Raw genomic sequence first — 20,000 nt, 5'->3', positions numbered from 1 at the left:
CTCTTACTTCACAATCATGCAAATGGGAGAGGACGCGCCACCTCTTGCCTCTTCCTGGGCTAAGGGTGCGACCGTTTCCTCCTTTCTTTCCATATCTGCTGCTGCCTGTTATTTAGTGCAGTTCAGAAGTCCAGAGAAGAAAATCGTGAGGCCTCCTTGCTTCTCTCTCTGGAGCACTGTGTAGTCTACTCCTCAGACGCCGGTGATCAGCGCCATTTTGTCAGAGAACAGCCATCTGAAGGGGAATTTGGCCTATAGTATTAGCGAATCCACCATTTTGGCATAGACCAGAGCCGGAAGTGAGGACCATCCACGACCAGCTTCAGGTCTGAGAAAAAAATAAAAAAACACACACAAAAACAACAAACATTTCGCTGCGGGGAAACGCAATCAAGAACTGAGGTGCAGGGGAAAGGGAGGGGCCTTTTAACCTCGTATGTTGATTGTATTTCCTGTCAGGTGGACCAGTCATCTCTCAGGTTATGCCGCCCCGGATGATGACTAGAGAAAAAACGCACTTGACACTTTACAATTCATATGTGGAAAGGCTATGGACAACACAAGCTTTCATTGACCTATGCATACATTACAGAATGTATACAGAAACTGTTAGAACTAGTAGAACTTCACTATCTTAGTCAACATTATTGTTAACCCTCATTCTGCTAGCATTAGTAAATAGAAAGGAAAGTATATTTGCTTGTCTATAATTTTTTATTTATTTTTATTTATTTTTTTTACACATTTCTTTAGTTACTTCCCGGTGTTGTAAATTTTTCTGCGCCCCGTGAAAAAAAAAAAAAAAAAAAAAACTAACCCCGTAATTTCCGGTGCGGCTCAGTCACTGAAACAGCTGACGTCGGCCCTTTACCACGCATGCGCCACTTCAATGCTATTAACAGCGCATGCGCAGGATATTTCTTTAGCGGTGGAGAAAAATTATGGACTCAAGCGGGCGGAGCTGGACAGATGGTTAGAACATCAGCAGCAGCCCTGCCCACCCCACTAACATGCCCCCGAATCGCGCATGCACGGGATATTTGTTTACTGGTCGAGAAAAATAATGGACGCAAGCTGCTATTAACAGCGCTTGCGCGGGATATTTGTTTAGCGGTCGAGAAAAATGATGGACTTAAGCGGGCAGAGACTTGCTGGGAGGGAGAGATAGAGCGGAGCGGGGCGGGGCCCCGTGCATAGCACTGACTACATGTACAGTACATTGTTCTGCCAATAAATACGCCTCACCGTGCCCAGCAAGCGCCACCACGCCCAGCAAACGCCGCCGCGCCCAGAAAAGTGGCGCATGCGGGGTAAAGGGCCGCCGTCAGCTGTCAGTGACGGAGCCGCACCATAAGTGACGGGGTTTGTTTTTTTCCATGGGTCGCAGAAAAATGTACAACACCGGCGTAGGCAAAGGATGTCATACATCCCAGTACACCCTCAGGCCTGCATGCCTGAGCTAAGGGCAAATGGACTCCAGGAAGTAAATGCTACATGAACAGTCTGCCCTTACTCAAGATGGCCATGGACAGAAATGCTAGGGGGCATTTCTCAAAAGTGATTTCTCAGCAAAATAAAGCATGGAGACATGGATGAATGGGAGAGTTTTCTTTAATAATTATTTAAATGTCCTTTTTGGTTTGAGGTGCTCAGCAGCCTAGTTCACACTCCCTCCACCTTCCTAACCAGAGCACCTGTTCTGTGTTTAAAACATAAATTAGAAGGCTGGATGGCTATGTTAGAGGAGGGTTTCTATCAACTTTGAAGATGGTTTGCTCCAAGATGCCAGCAGAGGTCAATGAAAGACTGCGAGCAGGCAGGTTATTATCGCAGAAGAGACATGCAATGTACAATACATCTACCTGCCTGCGCAGTTTTTTGCATCATGTAAACTGAGCTGCACATGCACTGTTCAGCTTATAGCACTGGCGCGACGAAACAATAACATTTCAACAATATATTGCAAAAATGCACTACCTTGTCAGGTAATCAGAAATTTTGGGGTTCTTCAACAGATCCATAAGAAGGTCGACAGAATACACCCTCGTTAGCGTCCCATCACCATTTACAAGAATGTTAAAAATTAACTGAAATGTCTGATGTATATTCCTGGAATGAAAAAGCTATAAAAAACACATTTTCATAATAAGTACATACTATCTTTCATTTCATCTACAAAGCCGTTTAAGATGCTTTATGTTTGTATAGGAAAAGTACTCATATCTGTGCATTTGCTTATAAAAAGGTGTATATTAAAAGTCAGTAGCTCAAACTCAAACCTAAAACATGGAAAGGTGCCTGACCTTGCTATGACAGCTGTCTGCAGTGAGCACATACTTGGCAGCACTCACTTCACAGCAATGATTGAAGTTCAAGAGCATAAAGAACTGACATGCTCTTCTGCAATCAGCAGCCACTAATCTGTAAATCATTTGGATGACAACTTACAGAACAGTTGCTGTATCGAAAGCAGAATATGTACATTACATACTTAAACCTTACCATTTATGGGTCAAGAACAGTGTCAGAAGGGTAGGGAGGCAGAAAAATAGGATTTTTAAAGCAGCTTACCTGTAAAATCCTTTTCTTTGATGTATATCAGGGGACACGGAGCCATAGTAATAACTATGTGGGTTATATCGGCATATCAGGTGCTGGACACTGGTACTCCCCTTAAGGTGTGAACTTCCCCCATATAACCCCTCCCATTACTGGGAGTCCTCAGTTTTGTAGCCAAGCAATCAAAGAGGGACCTCTGTGTCCCCTGATGTACATCAAAGAAAAAAGGATTTTTAGAAGTAAACCGTTTTAAAAATCCTATTTTCTTTTCTTACATCAGGGGACACAGAGCCATAGTAATAACTATGTGGGATGTCCCATAGCAATGGCAACTGAAGGGGGGAGACAGAATCAAGGATACAGAAGGCCAGAGGACTCGTACTGCAGCCTGCAGTGTATGCTGTGCCCAAAGGCAATCTGCTCATGACCTTTAATATCGATAAAAAAAAAAAAAAAAGAAAAAAAAAATCTGATAAACATCTGAACCAAAGACCAATGATCTTACAGATCTAAGCCATAGAGGCCTGATGATGCACCACCCAAGAGGCACTAATCGCCCTGGATGAATGTGCTCTTAATATACGAGAAGGAATCATTTTCTTTGAGCTGAAGGTTGATCAATCACTTGATAAATCCATTTGGAAAATAGTGCATCTTGAGGCTGCCTGTCCACATCTTGGACCCTCTGGCAGTACAAACAAAACCTGTGTTTTGCGAACCTGAGCTTCTGATCGCTCTTACTACATCAAGAAACTGTAGTGCTTTCTCTTCCCCAGATTAATGCTTCCGGGGAGAAAGGAAGAAAGAATAATATCTTGGTTTAAATGAAAACCGGTTACCACTTTTGGTAAGAATTCAGGATGAGGACATCAAACCACCTCGTCCTTATGCATGATGAAATATGGCTCTTACAAGACAGAGCAGTTAGTTCCAATACTCTTCTAGCAGAAGAAATGGCAAGCAAAAAAGATGATCTCTTTCTTGTCAAAGAACAAAGAGAATTTTTCGTAAGGTTCAAATGGCTGATTTAACAAAGCTGACAAGACCAATCTTAAATCCTAAGGATTTAGAGGTGCCTTGATAGGGGGAATAAACCGTTTCACCCCCTGAATAAGCTACGCACCAAGAGTGGGAAGCAAGAGGCAATAGGAAAAGACAATCGACACGGCCTGGATCTGGCTCTTGATAAAAGTCAAGGCCGCTTTACTTCAGATCCCATATGCAGGAATCCTGCCTGTTGACATACTTCCTGGGGTGCCAACCCCTGGATCCATACCAAGAAACCTATGCCTTCCAGATTCTATAGTAAGTGATTCTGGAAGCAGGCTTCCTGGCATTAGTTAAAGTAGACACTACTGAAGGAGAGCACCCACAATCTTTTAGAGAGTGGGATTCAACAGTCATACCTGTTAAACTCCTTGTCCGTAAAGTAGGATGAAATACCGGACCCTGTGCAAGAAGGTCTGGCTATAATGACAGAGTCCAAAGGACTTCAACTGCCCTCTTTATGATCTCGATAAATTAAGATCTTCTGGGACCCGCTGGGGCCACCAGAATCACCTCCCTTTGTTCCTGCTTAATCCTGCGGAGAAGGCACGGAAATAGCAGAGCTGGAGGAAATGCATAGATCAGTGAGAACTGATCCCCTGGGAAGACTAAGGCGTGTGTTCCACCTGCTAGTGGACCCCTTGTTTGACATAAAGTTGTCGACCTTATTAATCTGGACGCGAATAGGTCCATGTCCGGAGTACCCCATCTGACATATTGCCAGGAAAATGTCGGGGTGAAGAGATTCTCCCGGAAATAATTGTTGGCGTCTCAAATAGTACGCCTGAAATATTAAAATTGCAGATAGGCAAGGAGTGTTGTGTTCTGCCAAAGCTAGAACATTATTCACCTCTTTTTGGACTTCTCGTGCCTCCCCTGGTGATCGATGTAAACCACCGCTGTGGCTCTGTCAGACTAAATCCTGTCAGAACAGTCCTGTAATCTGACCGCCAAGATTCTATGGCCAGATGTACTGCCTGAAACTTCCAACAAAGTTGATAGGCAAGGTCCTCTAACCTGGGCCATCTCCCCTGGACAGAATCTTTTTCCAGGGCTGCTCCCCAGCCTAGAAGGCTGGCATCTGTTAACACCTTGCCAGATAAATATTTTCCCTCCTGCTGGATAACCACCACCAATTTAGGCTCTGACCTATGCCAAGCATATTGGAAACAAACAAGGTCTGAATCCTCTTTATTCCAGACCGACAGGATGGTGTCTTGAAGCAGTCTTTGAATAAAACTGCGCATCAGGGACGGCCCTGATGGAGACCACCATTTCCCCTAAAAATCTCCTGCAGCCGAATGAAGGAATTTTCCTTTATCCTGATAAGTTGAATTAGACCTACAATGGAACGGATTCTCGACTGGGGCAAGAATACCTTCTTCTGTATGGTATCTATAACCATCCCTCAAGTAACCTCCTTGATAGTTTTAAGGAGAATCTTCCTAGGCTGAGAAATCAACCTAGAGATTTCAGCTATCTACAGCTAAGGTCAGACTCTGGTTTTAGACCTGAGACTGAATGATCTATTCAAAGTAGATCTTCCAATAGGCTAGGGCCGCTATGCCTTGAGCCTTTAACCTGGCTAAAGGAGGTGCCAGAATCTTTCAGAACACTCGCAGTGCTGTGGCTAAGCCGAATGGCAGTGCCACGACTGATGAAAATAATTTAATATTTCAAACCGCAGAGATTTCTGGTAAGCGGGAAACTTTGGCACATGGAGATATGCAACTCCCCTCCTTGCAGGATGGACACAGCCGATCTAATTATGAAAGGATCAGATGTTTATGTGCCGATTCAGATCTCCGAGATCTAGAGTGGGTCTTACCTCTCTGCTTGGCTCTGGGACCTTAAAAGGTTTGAGCCAAAAAAAAACCTGTTCCACTAAGGGAATCTATGATATCACTGAGACGCTTCTCTTCTTTCTCCTTGTTTTTTTTCTGGAAGCATTCCCTGAGGAGACGGACACTCTTGCATAAAGACTGCTGCATCAGCAGCCCCAAGGACCCCACAGGCAGCACCCAAACAGGACCCGAACTACCCGGACCCTCAGATCAAAAGCTGACTGGGCCATCATGACTGGGCTCTTGAAACTCTAGATGTAACCTAGAGAAAAAATAAAATCGCAGAAATCACTCTGCTCTTAACATTGTTCCTGCCAGACTTTGAGAATCGCAGGAGCATTTCCCTCACTCAAACGAGTGGGGGTGCTCCTCTATAAAAAGGCCTTAGCATTCTGCTTCATGATGCTGCCCCTGTCGAGACCGCCTAAAGGCAGATACCCCAGGCATTAGGAGAGCTTTACCCCTTTTGGATGTACTTATCCACTCTAAAAAATAGTCGTAGCCCAGGAAGGGACAGACTGGCTAAGGGTTTTCACCTGGTGCTTCGGCTGATCAATATCTCAGCCATGGACCTCTGCAAAAATGCACTAGTCCAAGTATAAGCCATAGGGCTTAAATGATTGAGTCCTTCATAGCATTTGTGAGACACGGTACCTCAAATACGCCAGGCCTGCTGATCAGGCAGAACTTTCAGGTATCTCACACCTGTTCCTTAACCCCTTGGAGTCCACATTCCAATGCATTGGCGTGACTCAAAATGTGCTCCACCATAATAGTGGAGCGGGCGTTAAAGGGTTAATGGGCTGAGCTACTACAATTGCAGCCAGAACGGCAAAAGACATCTTGTCTTTAAAAGGAAAATCCAACCTTAACTTGCTGGATCCTTTAACCTCAGTGCATTATCCACTGGACATGCGAGACTCTGTTCACCGAGGTGACTGCAGCATTAATAGGTGGAACCCCCCCATTTCTTTCATAGAAATGTTCCCATTCAGAATACATAAGCTATGCATGAATAGGAAAAACACATCCCCAGGTGGGGGAGGTTCAAATTAACCCCATTAGGAGGTAGATACCTCAAGAGCCTGTGGCAGGCAACAAAAGGGTTAAGTAAGGGAGAAGACAAACACCTGACTTGTGCGGCTACTCCCTCCCTGTTAGGATCCTCTGAAGAGGAAAATAAGTATTTTCCAATATTTGGGAAGATCTACCTGATCCCCAGCCTCCTGCACCTCAACAAAAGAGGACTAGATGGGAATCTGCTATGTTTAGTCCTACTATGGAGCGACGACAGAGCAATAATCTTTTAAATGGTAGAAGAAAAACCTTGACTGCTTCATCTGACTGGCCATATTTTTTTTTCTTTCTACCTCTCGTGGAGGAAGACATTCTTTTGGAAGGGTTTTTAGTTTGTTGTATCCAATTAACCCCTTAGAGGGGTTCCTGGTCCCTTTGTCACAGCTTACGATACAAAGCAGAGGCAGTACCAGCAAAATAATGTTTCACTTGCTAGGCTATAGTACAGTACAATAACTGCTATTAATCCTAGCTATACAGTACAATGTTGCCAAAAGGAAAATGTCGGTCACCAAACCTGACCAGCAACCACTCTGCTGTGTCCCTCCACCGCCAGGCAGTAGCTTCTCTTGCAGAGCTCCAACTACTTCCTACACGTGTGGCCGGCGTCTGACGTCATTTAGCCACTTCCCCGTGTGAAAACGCCCCCTTCCTGTCTCAAACAGGGAAGCGAATCTCCAGTGGGAGCACCGGCATCATGGCGGGGGGGGGGGGGGGGGGGTAAATCTTCCGCTTGGCGAGCAGCCACGATTTGCCCCCAAAAAAACATTTTTTCCCTTTCCTTTTTTTTTTTTTAAAGAAAAAGAGGCAGCTGGCTGGCATTCAAATAGATCAAAATCGCCAATCTGGGGGCCCAGGAAGTGATCAGACCCCCCTTCGTACCTGAGGGTCTGAGCTGGCTTGAACGGAGAGGAGAGTGGAGCTTCTGCTGTTTCCAGCATCAGAATGGCGAGTGCTCAATACAGCCTCCAGTGGTGACACAGACATGACATGACATCACAATACATGGAAGGAGAGATTATCTCCCCTACCTTTCCTCGCAGCAGGGTTTGTCAGATAAAAAAAAAAAAAAAAAAAAAACAATCTTTGCCCTTCACGGTAAGCTTCGAGACCTTGAAAGGAAACCTTCAGGAACAGGGATACACTCAGGTAATCCCGCAATCCTGGACCTGCGGAGAAGACCCTGCCAGTAAACCTTTATTGGCCTTACTACCAAAAAGTACTGGATCCCAGAGCCCAGCTTTAAAAGCATTGGCAAGCAAAACTTCATGTCTTCGGACGACGAGGCCCGGGTACCGTTCATTTAGTCCATTACAGAGACATCAGAACAGATCCAGCCAGGATGTCTGGCTCTCAAAGGATTACTGCCCGTGGAGCTCAGTACACACATCCTTACACGTGCCCAACACCTTAGAGACTGGCAAAAAAAACAAAAACTGAGGACTCCCAGTAATGGGAGGGGTTATAAGGGGGAAGTTCACGCCTTAAGGGGCGTGCCAATGTCCAGCATCTGATATGCCGATATAACCCAAATAGTTATTACTATGGCTGTGTCCCCTGTAAGAAAAGAAAGTGGAACTTCCCCTTTTGGGTGAAAATCCGCCATCAGATTTCCTTATAAAACAAAAACAGAAAAAAAAGTCTCAAGCACATTTAAGTCCAGCCCTGAACTAATATTGGATTTTTGATTTGGCAGTAAAATCTGTTCCCTGGAGTACAGTATAGGACTCCGGCTTCTTTAAATAATTACAATTTGTTACATGCAGTTACCTTTGTGTGATTGGACAAAAAAAAAAAAAAAAAAAAAAAAGGCTGGACAGACATCACTCTATACAATTCCTCCCACTCCCAGCTAGCTTCAGTTTTATAGCAAACGATAGCATGATCAGAAGAATGGAGGGGAGCAACCTGTATAGGACTCCAGGAAATGGATTTAACTGGCAAGTCAAGCATTCAATTTTCCTGACCACACAGTAAAGCACCCAGGCTTCTTTAAATCATTACAACTAGGACATTCAAAAGTACTTCAACCAAGGGGTGGGCAACAAAGCAAACAGTGCCAAAAGGCTTACATAACAAGCAGGTCAAGAAGGGCTCAGCAGACTCAAAAGGCGATACAGGGCAGGATTAACCAGCCTGTGGTCCTGGAAGAGAGGAAGTTTTAGTGACCTCATACTGGATACTTTGATGAGCAGACCCAGGCTGCTCCTACACTAAAAGCATATATCATCAGTAAGCATAGCAATAATCTTCTTTTAGCCCAGGGATAAAGACTGTAGCTTACATAGAGCATTATCCTGATCCAATGCCTTCGAAGACAATAGGTCTTCCTCAGCTGGACCACCTACCTCCTCTTGCACATGTCAAATACTGATGCAGGAGTGGAGGTCAAAGAGGCACAGCTGTGACCCTAGCCATCTACAGCCTCAAGGCCAAAAATTCACATCTTGAAATCTGACACTATAGCAGAAAATTCCTCTCCAGAAAGAGATCAGACATTGTGGCAGACAATTCCTCTGGAAAAGGGTAAGGCTGGCTGAATAATCTGAAAAAGTAGGATGACAGAATGAGGGCAACTAACACAGAAGAGGGTACTAGGGCTCTCAATTAATGTACTACTACCCCCAAGGGAACTAAAGTTTGACCCTGAGCTAAGGAGTCCATCTTATCCCATCTCTGCACTCGTAATATGGGTTACTCATGACCTCTGCAGTAGTCTTGTAGGAGAAGGGATGCCACAGTGCAAGCTGTAACACAGGAGTAGTAGTTGGCTTCACCTTCCACAATGGGCATACCTGTGCAGAGGTGTTCAGAGACTGGGCTCTCCACTAGTTAGACCATTACAGGCTGGCCCCGCATCTTCCATAAAGAGGAGTCTCCCAAAACTCTGCAGAGGAGTCCACTGATCCAAAAGCTGAAGTAAGAAGCTACAGTAAAACCAAGTGATAAAATAACCACCTTGGAAAAGAATTATTCGGAGAAAGAAAAAACCTCCATACGAGATGGTACTAGCCATTGTCCAATCACCTGTAGGTAGCTACATATAAACCAGCTGTAATAATTTAAAGAAGCCTGTGTCCTGCATGGCAACATCTTATAAAATTGCCTAAAAAAATAAATAAAAATTATGTAATAAATACCCACCCTTACTCCAAAATTGTCATGTAGTACTTCTTGGCTACAAGCTGCCCTGGCACCACCCCTGAGAGAGAGAGAATCAGTAGAGTTCCCTTGTACTGGTGCAGAAAAGTGGTGAAGTTATGTTAGCTCTCAACTCTGCATCTGTAAGGACTGCCCAGCTCGGAAAGGAGGAGATGACCATGCAGTGTCAATTGACCATCCTGAAGACTTCAAAATAGGTATAAAACCCCAAAAAGCATGATCTACAGCCAGTGGAACCACAAGAGGGAGGGGAGCTGATTAACCACCTCAAATCCAGACAGACACTCTCATTCCCTTTCTGTCCAGGCCAATTTTCAGCTTTCAGCACTGTCACGCTTTGAATGGCATATAAACACTGTACCCAAATGAAATTCATTTATTTTTTTTGGAGACAGAAAGCTTTGGTGGCATTTAAATCACCACTGATGTTTTCTAGTTTGTTATAAAATTTCGCAGATACTTTTTTTTTCTTCATAAATTTAGGCCAAAAAAGTATTTTGCCAATATTTGGTAAAAATAACCCTAATCTGTGTATATTGTGAAAGTTATAGTCAACAATCTGGGATAAAACATATATATCAAAATCGATTAGTCCTGATGTACTGGCTGCTGCCTATTTGAGGCCCTAAAATGCCAGGATAGTACAAATATGCTCTAAATTACACCTTTTTGGAAAGTAGATAGTCCAAGGTATTTAGTAAGACCCTATACACATTCTAAGATTCTCTGAAGATTTTTGTCTTCAGATTTACCAAAGCCATGTAGTGCAAGGGCCTGCCCGATTGCATACAAATTGAAACGCTTACGGTTTGACCTCATATTATATGATTTTGGTAAATCTGAAGACAAAAATCTGCAGAAAAAGTGTGTATGGGCCTTAAGAGTGATTTTTTTTTTATTAAAAATTTTTTTGAAAAAAAAATAATAATAAAATTTTTATATATATTATATATATATATATATATATATATATATATATATATATATATATATATATATATATATATTCATTATTCCACAAAGTTATTTCTCACACACACAGCATGGGCATACTTATAATTACACCCCAAATCAAATTCTGCTACTTCTCCCAAGGAGATACCATATGCATGAGACTATCGCAACCTAGCCGGATGTAGGAGCCCAAAATCCATAGAGCACCTTTGGACACATCTAAATTTTTGTACTACTTATCACATTTTTGAAGGCCCTGGAGCACCAGGAACGTGGAAACACCCACAAAATTACCCATTTAAAAAAAAAAAAAGCAATAGCTAAAAGACATTTTCTGAAAAGCATAGCAAGCAAACACTCCAAAGTATTTTTCTAAAAGGCATAGCAAGTCTTTTGAAAATTTAATTTTTACAAGTTTTTGAAAAATGCAGGGAAAAAAAAAAAAAAAAAAAAAAAAAGAAGGATTCTTTAAAATATTACACCACAAAACACATTCTGCTACTCCTGAGTATGGCAATACCACATGAGACTTTCACAGCCTAGTTACATAGAGAAACCCAAAAGCAAAGGAGCACCCACAGGCTACCTAGAGGCATAAATTACATATCCAATAATGATCTAAGACTTTTTTATTTTTATTTTTTTACAAACTGTCACGAGAGCAGATCAGTGTTAACATAGTGGGGGGAGGGGTGGGTTAGGGGATGATCAGGATTTATTTTTTTATGATGAACACGGAAATAAGCAAAATCGGTAAAAGACTCTGATGTTAGTACAGCAATCTCCCCCGCTGAGCTGGGGACGCCTCCCTGCCAGAACACTCCGGGAGCCGGACGGCTGCTGGTTTTCCAGCATGCTTCGGTCGGACCGGTTGGCGCACACACACACACGCACACGCGCGCACGCACACACACACACACACACACACACACACACACGCACGCGCGCGCACACACACACACGCACACACACGCACACACACACACGCACGCACGCACGCACGCGCGCGCACCGAATGCCAGTTCAATAAAAAACGGCCGATGTCTCCCAACATTCGGTCCGTGTGTATGGGGCTTTAGTGCTCTTAACTGAGACAAGTACGCACTAGAGGCATATGCTTTGTTCATATTTCATATCCAAGGTTTACAACCACTTTAACCTGTAGCACCATTTCCATGTATGAACAGTTATGTATGGATTACCTCACCGTGCTGGGACTTTGTTCCCGTTTTAACAGAGTTTATTTTTTATTATGACAAAATTAAATAAAATATTTAGAGTCCATTCACACAGGAGCAACTTTGGATCCAACTTGAAGTCGTCCCAAGTTGCCTCAAGTCGCGCAACATTTAAAAATCAATGTAAGTGAATAAGAGCCGTCTTAATGTACACTACTGAAGTCGCTCCGACTTCAGAAAAGGTTCCTGTACTACTTCAATCCGACTTCTAGGCAACTTGTACCCATTGATTTCAATGGAAGTTGCCTCCAAGTCTGATCCCCTGTCTTAACTGAAGCAACTTTCCAGGAAGTAAAAATAGTTTTCTAGGCAAACCCCTCCCTCCCGCAGAGTTGATTATTATGTGATTGGCCACTGACAAAGTCTCCTCTCCTGGAAGCAACTTCAAGTTGCCTTGTAAGTTGCCTCAAGTCGTGCTGTGATTCATACTCAAGTCGTGTCCAAGTTGCCTCCCAAAGTCTCGCTCAAAGTCGTGTTGCCCCTGTGTGAACGGACCCTTAGCTTCTTTCCTTTGTATTTACATATATCTCTCTATGACTATTCCAACTAGAGACATTTGACCCATTTAACCCATTTAAATGGAATACAAAAAAAAAAAAAATACAAAAAAAATAGGGAAGAAGTGCAGAGACTCAAGGATGGGAGCACCTCACCTTTTCGCCAACTTCTTCATTCAGTGTTAAACTTGCCAGTACTGAAAGTGCGAATACCACCACAGTAAGACTACTGTGGGCCAAGAAGCTGATTAATTTTCGATAGAAGGCCTTAACATTATTCTGTATGGGGACAAAAAAAATATAATAATAATAAACATAATAATAATAATAATAATAATCTAAGGATGCTCAATTAGAATTTCAACAATAATAAAAACCTTAATTATATGAAAAACACACATGCAACTGACAAAAATGCTATCCAGAAATAAAGCAGTGCAGTGTACAAAGTCTAGGAGAAGTCTGCAGAAACAACATTTAACTATCCATTTACAGCACTGTGCATTTTAAAAATGAGCCAGAGACTTTCAGCAGTGCAGACATTTGAATGTACTCGAAAAGAAGCTTTGTACATTTCTGCAATCTGCATTTCCTTTACAGCAATCATTTACTAACATTATGGGACTGATTTACAAAACTGGGAGTAAAAATTTTTAATCATAATAATAATAAAAACAAAAAAAAGTATATGACCCACATTTTCCTATATCTGCAAGCAAACTGCAATGCAACAGAATTTACCGTAGTCACTAAAGATCTGAAAATTAACATCCTCTTACCAAAGATTTTATGTATGACTGCACAGAAAGATTGTGTCGACAAAGGTTTGCCAAAAGGCCAAGACAAGGCATGGTTAGCTCATCTTCCGGTGACTGACTAGAAGATATAAAAAAAGACAAAAATAAATAAATAAATAAAACGCACTCATTTATTGCTACATTTCTTATTTAACCATATGAACTTTAAAAAACACAATTGAAGTGTAGCTTGAAAATTTAGCTTTTTTTAGATGCAGAACTTCACTTCAAGTCCCTTAGTTAAAAACCATGTATTTTTCAGTCCATAATATGGATTTATAAGATAACCGAAAAAAAGTTTTGCAGTGGAACTTCACTCCCAACATTCATCATTTTTAATCCTCATGCTGCTAGCATTAGTAAATAGATGGGAAGGTATATCAAATTTACTTGTTTTAAAAACATGTCTTTTTTTTTTTTACATTTCTTTAGTTACTTCTTGGTTTCTTGCTTAGGCAAATGATGTCCCATCTCCCAGGAGTCTTCAGGAGGTGTTTTCTCAGCTGAGCACACTCTCCTGCATGCATGCTTGGAGCTAAGGCGAATGGATTCTAGGAAGTAAATACTATATCAATCATTTGTCCTTACTCAAGATAGCCATGGCCAGAAATTTTAGGGGGCGTTTTTAAAAGGGTTTTCTCAACAAAACAAAGCATAGACACACAGATGGATGAGGGAGTTTGCTTTGAAACCCAAAAATAAATTAAAATAGCATTTTTGGTTTGTGGTGCTCAGATGCAGTGAAGATCCACTTTATTAACAAGCATACATTTCTGCAAGATAGTGCCAACGGCAGAATGTAGTAGGACCACGTTTTGCTTTGCAACCACAAACAGCAGCAAGAATCAATGGAGGGTCAATTTTCACTTTTGCTTCCTATTGAAGAATGTAAAGGCAGCCCATTTATTACAAACAAGATGGCAATACATCAAAATGTATTGTTTTTAACCACTTAACCCTCGGGCCATAGCAGAATGACAGCTACAGCATGGCCTGGTAACTCTGGGAGGGCATACATTAACTTCCTTCCAGAATCACGCTCCCGTGCGGCCCATGGGGCGTGCACATGGCAGTATCCACATCACCAATCATGGTAAATGGTGTCTGGCAGCGGGCGTTTACCATGTGATTGCTCCGTCAAATGACAGATCGATCACTTGTAAACAAACCAGCATCATGTCTGGTTCCTCTCACCATATCGATCGGTACAGTGTGAGAGGGGAAGAGATCGGTTGCAGAAGCACTGTGAGCTGGATCTATTTTGCCCATTGCAGCCTCATACATCCATTAATGCTCAGCCATCCATACTCAGCAATACTCACCCATCCCCATTCGTGCCACTAGTGTCTCACAAAAGTGTAATTGGTAGTCAAATTAGATTTGAGAAATGTATGCCCCTAGGACACCTGATGGTGCTCCATGTATGTTGGGCCTCTGTATGTGGCCAGGCTGTAGAAGGAAAAAAAAAAAAAAAAAAAAAAAGTCTCCCACATGTGGTATCAACATACTCAGGAGGAGTAGAAGAATCTATTTTGGGGTGTCATTTTTGGTATGTACATGGTACAGACATAACAATAGACAACTTTGTGTAAATAAAAAAAAAAAAAAAAAAAAAAAAAAAAAAAAAACGCGGTTTTCATTTTCCAAAAACTTGTAGAAAAAAAATATATATACATGTTCAAGAAAGTCATTATGTCTCAGATCTTTCCATTTTTGGGGGCGTTTCCATTGTCTTGGTGCTCCAGGGCCTTCAAAAGTGCAAGAGGTAGAAGGTGCTCCCTGCATGTTGGACCTATGTGGCCATGCTGTGTAAAAGTCTCACATGTGGTATCACCATACTCAGGAGGAGTAGCAGAATGTGTTTTGGGGTGTAATTTGTGGTACGCATATGCGGTGTGTAACCTGCCAATATGACAATTTTTGTGGAAAAAACAAACACCTTTAATTTGCAAAGAAAATGTGGGAAAAAATTGAATGTCTACTTTCCAAAAAATTGGTAATTTTGTTTGTTTTTTTGTACTTTCCTGGCTTGTTAGGGTCTCAAGAAATGAGATAGGCCGTCAGTACTTCAGGTGTGATCAATTTTCAGAGCTTGGCACCATAGACTAACTTTCACAAAGACCAATAAAATATACACCAATGTGGATTCTTTTTACCAAAGATATGTAGCAGTATAAATTTGGTCCACAATTTATGAAGAAAAATTACTAATTTGCAAAATTTTATAACAAAATTAAGAAAAAAATGGCCTTTAAAAAAAAAAAAAAAAAAATTTTACTACAGAATTTTCCGTTTTTTTTATAGCACAAAAACACAAAAACAAAAAACAAAAACAAACCCAGCGGTGATTAACCACTTAACCACCCATTGCCGATTAACGGCTTCAGGGCAGTTGTTTAACTCTGAGAGGCCGTTAATTAACGGCCTCCCAGAATTCTGCTCTTGCGCACACACGAGAGCATCCATGACCGCCAGGTCCAGTGGACCCGGCGCATCACGGTAAACAGCCGCTCATCGCGGCCGTTTGCCACGCGATCGCTCCGTCAAATGACGGAGTGATCACTTGTAAACAAACCAGCGTCATGTAATGACGCCGGTTCCTCCCTCCCCCTCTCTGTACCTATCGGTACAGCGGAGGGGAAAGATCGGTGTCAGCATCGCTGCTCACCGAATTTAACCCCTCCATACCCTGGCAATACTCTGCAATACCCCCCCACCCCACGCCAATACTCTGCAATACCCACCCACCCCACGCCAATACTCTGCAATACCCCCCCCCGCGCCAATACTCTGCAATACCCCCCCCCCCCCGCGCCAATACTCTGCAATACTCCCCCCCGCGCCAATACTCTGCAATACTCCCCCCCGCGCCAATACTCTGCAATACTCCCCCCCCCGCCAATACTCTGCAATACTCCCCCCCCGCGCCAATACTCTGCAATACTCCCCCCCCGCGCCAATACTCTGCAATACTCCCCCCCCGCGCCAATACTCTGCAATACTCCCCCCCCGCGCCAATACTCTGCAATACTCCCCCCCCGCGCCAATACTCTGCAATACTCCCCCCCCGCGCCAATACTCTGCAATACTCCCCCCCCGCGCCAATACTCTGCAATACTCCCCCCCCGCGCCAATACTCTGCAATACTCCCCCCCCGCGCCAATACTCTGCAATACTCCCCCCCCGCGCCAATACTCTGCAATACTCCCCCCCCGCGCCAATACTCTGCAATACTCCCCCCCCGCGCCAATACTCTGCAATACTCCCCCCCCGCGCCAATACTCTGCAATACTCCCCCCCCGCGCCAATACTCTGCAATACTCCCCCCCCGCGCCAATACTCTGCAATACTCCCCCCCCGCGCCAATACTCTGCAATACTCCCCGCCCGCGCCAATACTCTGCAATACTCCCCGCCCGCGCCAATACTCTGCAATACTCCCCCCCCGCGCCAATACTCTGCAATACTCCCCCCCCGCGCCAATACTCTGCAATACTCCCCCCCCGCGCCAATACTCTGCAATACTCCCCCCCCGCGCCAATACTCTGCAATACTCCCCCCCCGCGCCAATACTCTGCAATACTCCCCCCCCGCGCCAATACTCTGCAATACTCCCCCCCCGCGCCAATACTCTGCAATACTCCCCCCCCGCGCCAATACTCTGCAATACTCCCCCCGCGCCAATACTCTGCAATACTCCCCCCCGCGCCAATACTCTGCAATACTCCCCCCCGCGCCAATACTCTGCAATACTCCCCCCCGCGCCAATACTCTGCAATACTCCCCCCCGCGCCAATACTCTGCAATACTCCCCCCCGCGCCAATACTCTGCAATACTCCCCCCCGCGCCAATACTCTGCAATACTCCCCCCCGCGCCAATACTCTGCAATACTCCCCCCCGCGCCAATACTCTGCAATACTCCCCCCCGCGCCAATACTCTGCAATACTCCCCCCCGCGCCAATACTCTGCAATACTCCCCCCCGCGCCAATACTCTGCAATACTCCCCCCCGCGCCAATACTCTGCAATACTCCCCCCCGCGCCAATACTCTGCAATACTCCCCCCCGCGCCAATACTCTGCAATACTCCCCCCCGCGCCAATACTCTGCAATACTCCCCCCCGCGCCAATACTCTGCAATACTCCCCCCCCGCGCCAATACTCTGCAATACTCCCCCCCGCGCCAATACTCTGCAATACTCCCCCCCGCGCCAATACTCTGCAATACTCCCCCCCGCGCCAATACTCTGCAATACTCCCCCCCGCGCCAATACTCTGCAATACTCCCCCCCGCGCCAATACTCTGCAATACTCCCCCCCGCGCCAATACTCTGCAATACTCCCCCCCGCGCCAATACTCTGCAATACTCCCCCCCGCGCCAATACTCTGCAATACTCCCCCCCGCGCCAATACTCTGCAATACTCCCCCCCGCGCCAATACTCTGCAATACTCCCCCCCGCGCCAATACTCTGCAATACTCCCCCCCGCGCCAATACTCTGCAATACTCCCCCCCGCGCCAATACTCTGCAATACTCCCCCCCGCGCCAATACTCTGCAATACTCCCCCCCGCGCCAATACTCTGCAATACTCCCCCCCGCGCCAATACTCTGCAATACCACCCCGCCATAGATGGCCCCCCCTCACCACCCTCCGGTGCGTCTACCAACTCGCCAATACGATCAAAGCCAGAATCTTTTTATTTCATATTTATTGACCCCCAGATCTCCCTGTAAAGAGGACCTGTCGTCATCCCATATTCCTATTACAAGGGATGTTTACATTCCTTGTAATAGGAATAAAAGTGATCAAAAATTAAATTTTTGGGGAAAAAAAAAAAATGTCAAACTAAAATAAGGTAAAATGAACAATAAAAAATAAAAATGTAAGCGCCCCTGTCCCCACATGCAGAAGCGAACGCATACGTAAGCCGCGGGGCTTATGAAAACGGTGTTCAAACCACACATGTGAGGTATCGCCGTGAACGTTAGAGCAAGAGCAATAATTCTAGCCCTAGACCTCCTCTGTAACTCAAAACATGTAACCAGTAAAAAAAAAAAAAAAAAAAAAAAAAAATTTAAAGCGTCGCCTATGGGGATTTTTAAGTAGCAACATTTGGCGACATTCCACGGGCATGTGCAATTTTGAAGAGTGACATGTTCGATATCTATTTACTCAGCATAACTTCATCTTTCACTTTATGCAAAAATTGGGCTAACTTTACCGTTTTTTTGTTTTTGTTTTTTAAGCACAAAACTGTTTTTTTCCCCCCAAAAAAACGCGTTCGAAAAATTGCTGCGCAAATACCGTGTGAGATAAAAATTTGCAACGACCACCATTGTATTCTCTGGGGTCTTTGCTAAAAAAAAAAAATTATATACAATATATATATATATATATATATATATATATATATATATATATATATATATATATATATATATATATAATGTTTTGGGGTTCTATGTAATTTTCTAGCAAATAAATGATGATTTTTACATGTAGGAGAGAAATGTCAGAATTGTCCTGGGTGCTCCAAAACGCCTGATGGCGCTCCCTGCATGTTGGGCCTCTGTATGTGGCCAGGCTGTGTAAAAATCTCACATGTGGTATCGCCGTACTCGGGAGTAATAGCAGAATGTGTTTTGGGGTGTCATTTGTGGTATGCATATGCTGTATGTGAGAAATAAACTGATAATATGACAATTTTGTGGGAAAAAAATAAAAAATAAAAAGGAAAAAAAAAATCTTGATTTTGCAAAGAATTGTGTGAAAAAAATTACAACTTCAAAAAACTCATCATGCCTCTTACTAAATACCTTGGAATGTCTTCTTTCTAAAAAGGGGTCATTTGGGGGGTATTTGTAATTTTCTGGCATGTTAGGGTCTCAAGAATTGAAATAGGCCGTCAGTACTTCAGGTGTGATAAATTTTCAGATATTGGCACCATAGCTTGTGGACTCTATAACTTTCACAAAGACCAAATAATATCCACCAATTTGTACTTATTTTTACCAAAGATATGTGGTGGTATAAATTGTGGCCAAAATGTATGAAGAAAAATTACTAATCTGCTAAATTTTATAACAGAAACAAAGAAAAATTCTTTTTTTTTTTTTTTTACAGAATTTTTCGGTCTTTTTTCTTTTATAGCACAAAAAATAAAAAAACCGAGGGGTGATTAAAAACCACCAAAAGAAAGCTCTATTTGTGTGAAAAAAGGACAAAAATTTCATATGGGTACAGTGTTGCATGACTGAGTAATTGTCATTCAAAATGTGAGAGCACCAAAAGCTGAAAATTGGTCTGGTTATTAAGGGTGTTTAAGTGCCCAGTGGTCAAGTGGTTAAATACCACCAAAAAAAGCTCTATTTGAGAGGAAAAAAAAAAAAAAAAAAAAAAAAAAAAAAAAAAAGGAAGGGGGTTTAAGTGCCCAGTGGTTAAACAATGCAACAATACACACAGTAGTATAGCAAATCACATGTGTGAATGGGCTCTAAATGTCAAATGTCAAAGAAGCAGCGACAGGGATGACAAACAGAAAAGCCTGTAAAAAAAAAAAATAAATAAAAAAAATAAAAAACACATTTAAAAACGTAAAAATCCCCATTAAGGATTAAAATACTCTGGTCTAAACAAAATCTATAGTTTGCCTTAGTAGTACATTTCCAGGAGTCTTTCAGGACAGCAGATGAGAAAGGTACCTCCTCAAACAGGAACCACATCACCAACCAAAAAGATGAACCCTTCTTGTCTGGAGGCACTTTAATTGGGTGCCAACACTAGGAGGCAGAACGATGTTACAAATTAAAAGATCACCGAT

General features: G+C 43.2%; 1 protein-coding gene across 1 annotated transcript in view; it reads right to left on the bottom strand.

Annotated features, from left to right (window-relative positions):
* CIP2A (cellular inhibitor of PP2A) overlaps positions 1 to 20,000 on the bottom strand; it is a 98,057-nt gene that overhangs the window by 55,783 nt on the left and 22,274 nt on the right. Inside the window, exons 5-7 of the mRNA XM_077482442.1 lie at positions 13,158 to 13,254; positions 12,535 to 12,657; positions 1,978 to 2,123 (exon numbers count right to left, since the gene is read on the bottom strand). Coding sequence (XP_077338568.1) covers positions 1,978 to 2,123; positions 12,535 to 12,657; positions 13,158 to 13,254 — 366 coding nt within the window. The remainder of the gene's footprint in view (positions 1 to 1,977; positions 2,124 to 12,534; positions 12,658 to 13,157; positions 13,255 to 20,000) is intronic.

The sequence above is a fragment of the Lithobates pipiens genome, unplaced genomic scaffold (genome assembly GCF_037356315.1).
Source record: "Lithobates pipiens isolate NorthernLeopardFrog02 unplaced genomic scaffold, aLitPip1_a1.2 Scaffold_16, whole genome shotgun sequence".
NCBI lineage: Eukaryota > Metazoa > Chordata > Amphibia > Anura > Ranidae > Lithobates > Lithobates pipiens.
The sequence above is the reverse complement of the archived record's forward strand: the minus strand, read 5'-3'. Positions and strand labels throughout refer to the sequence as shown.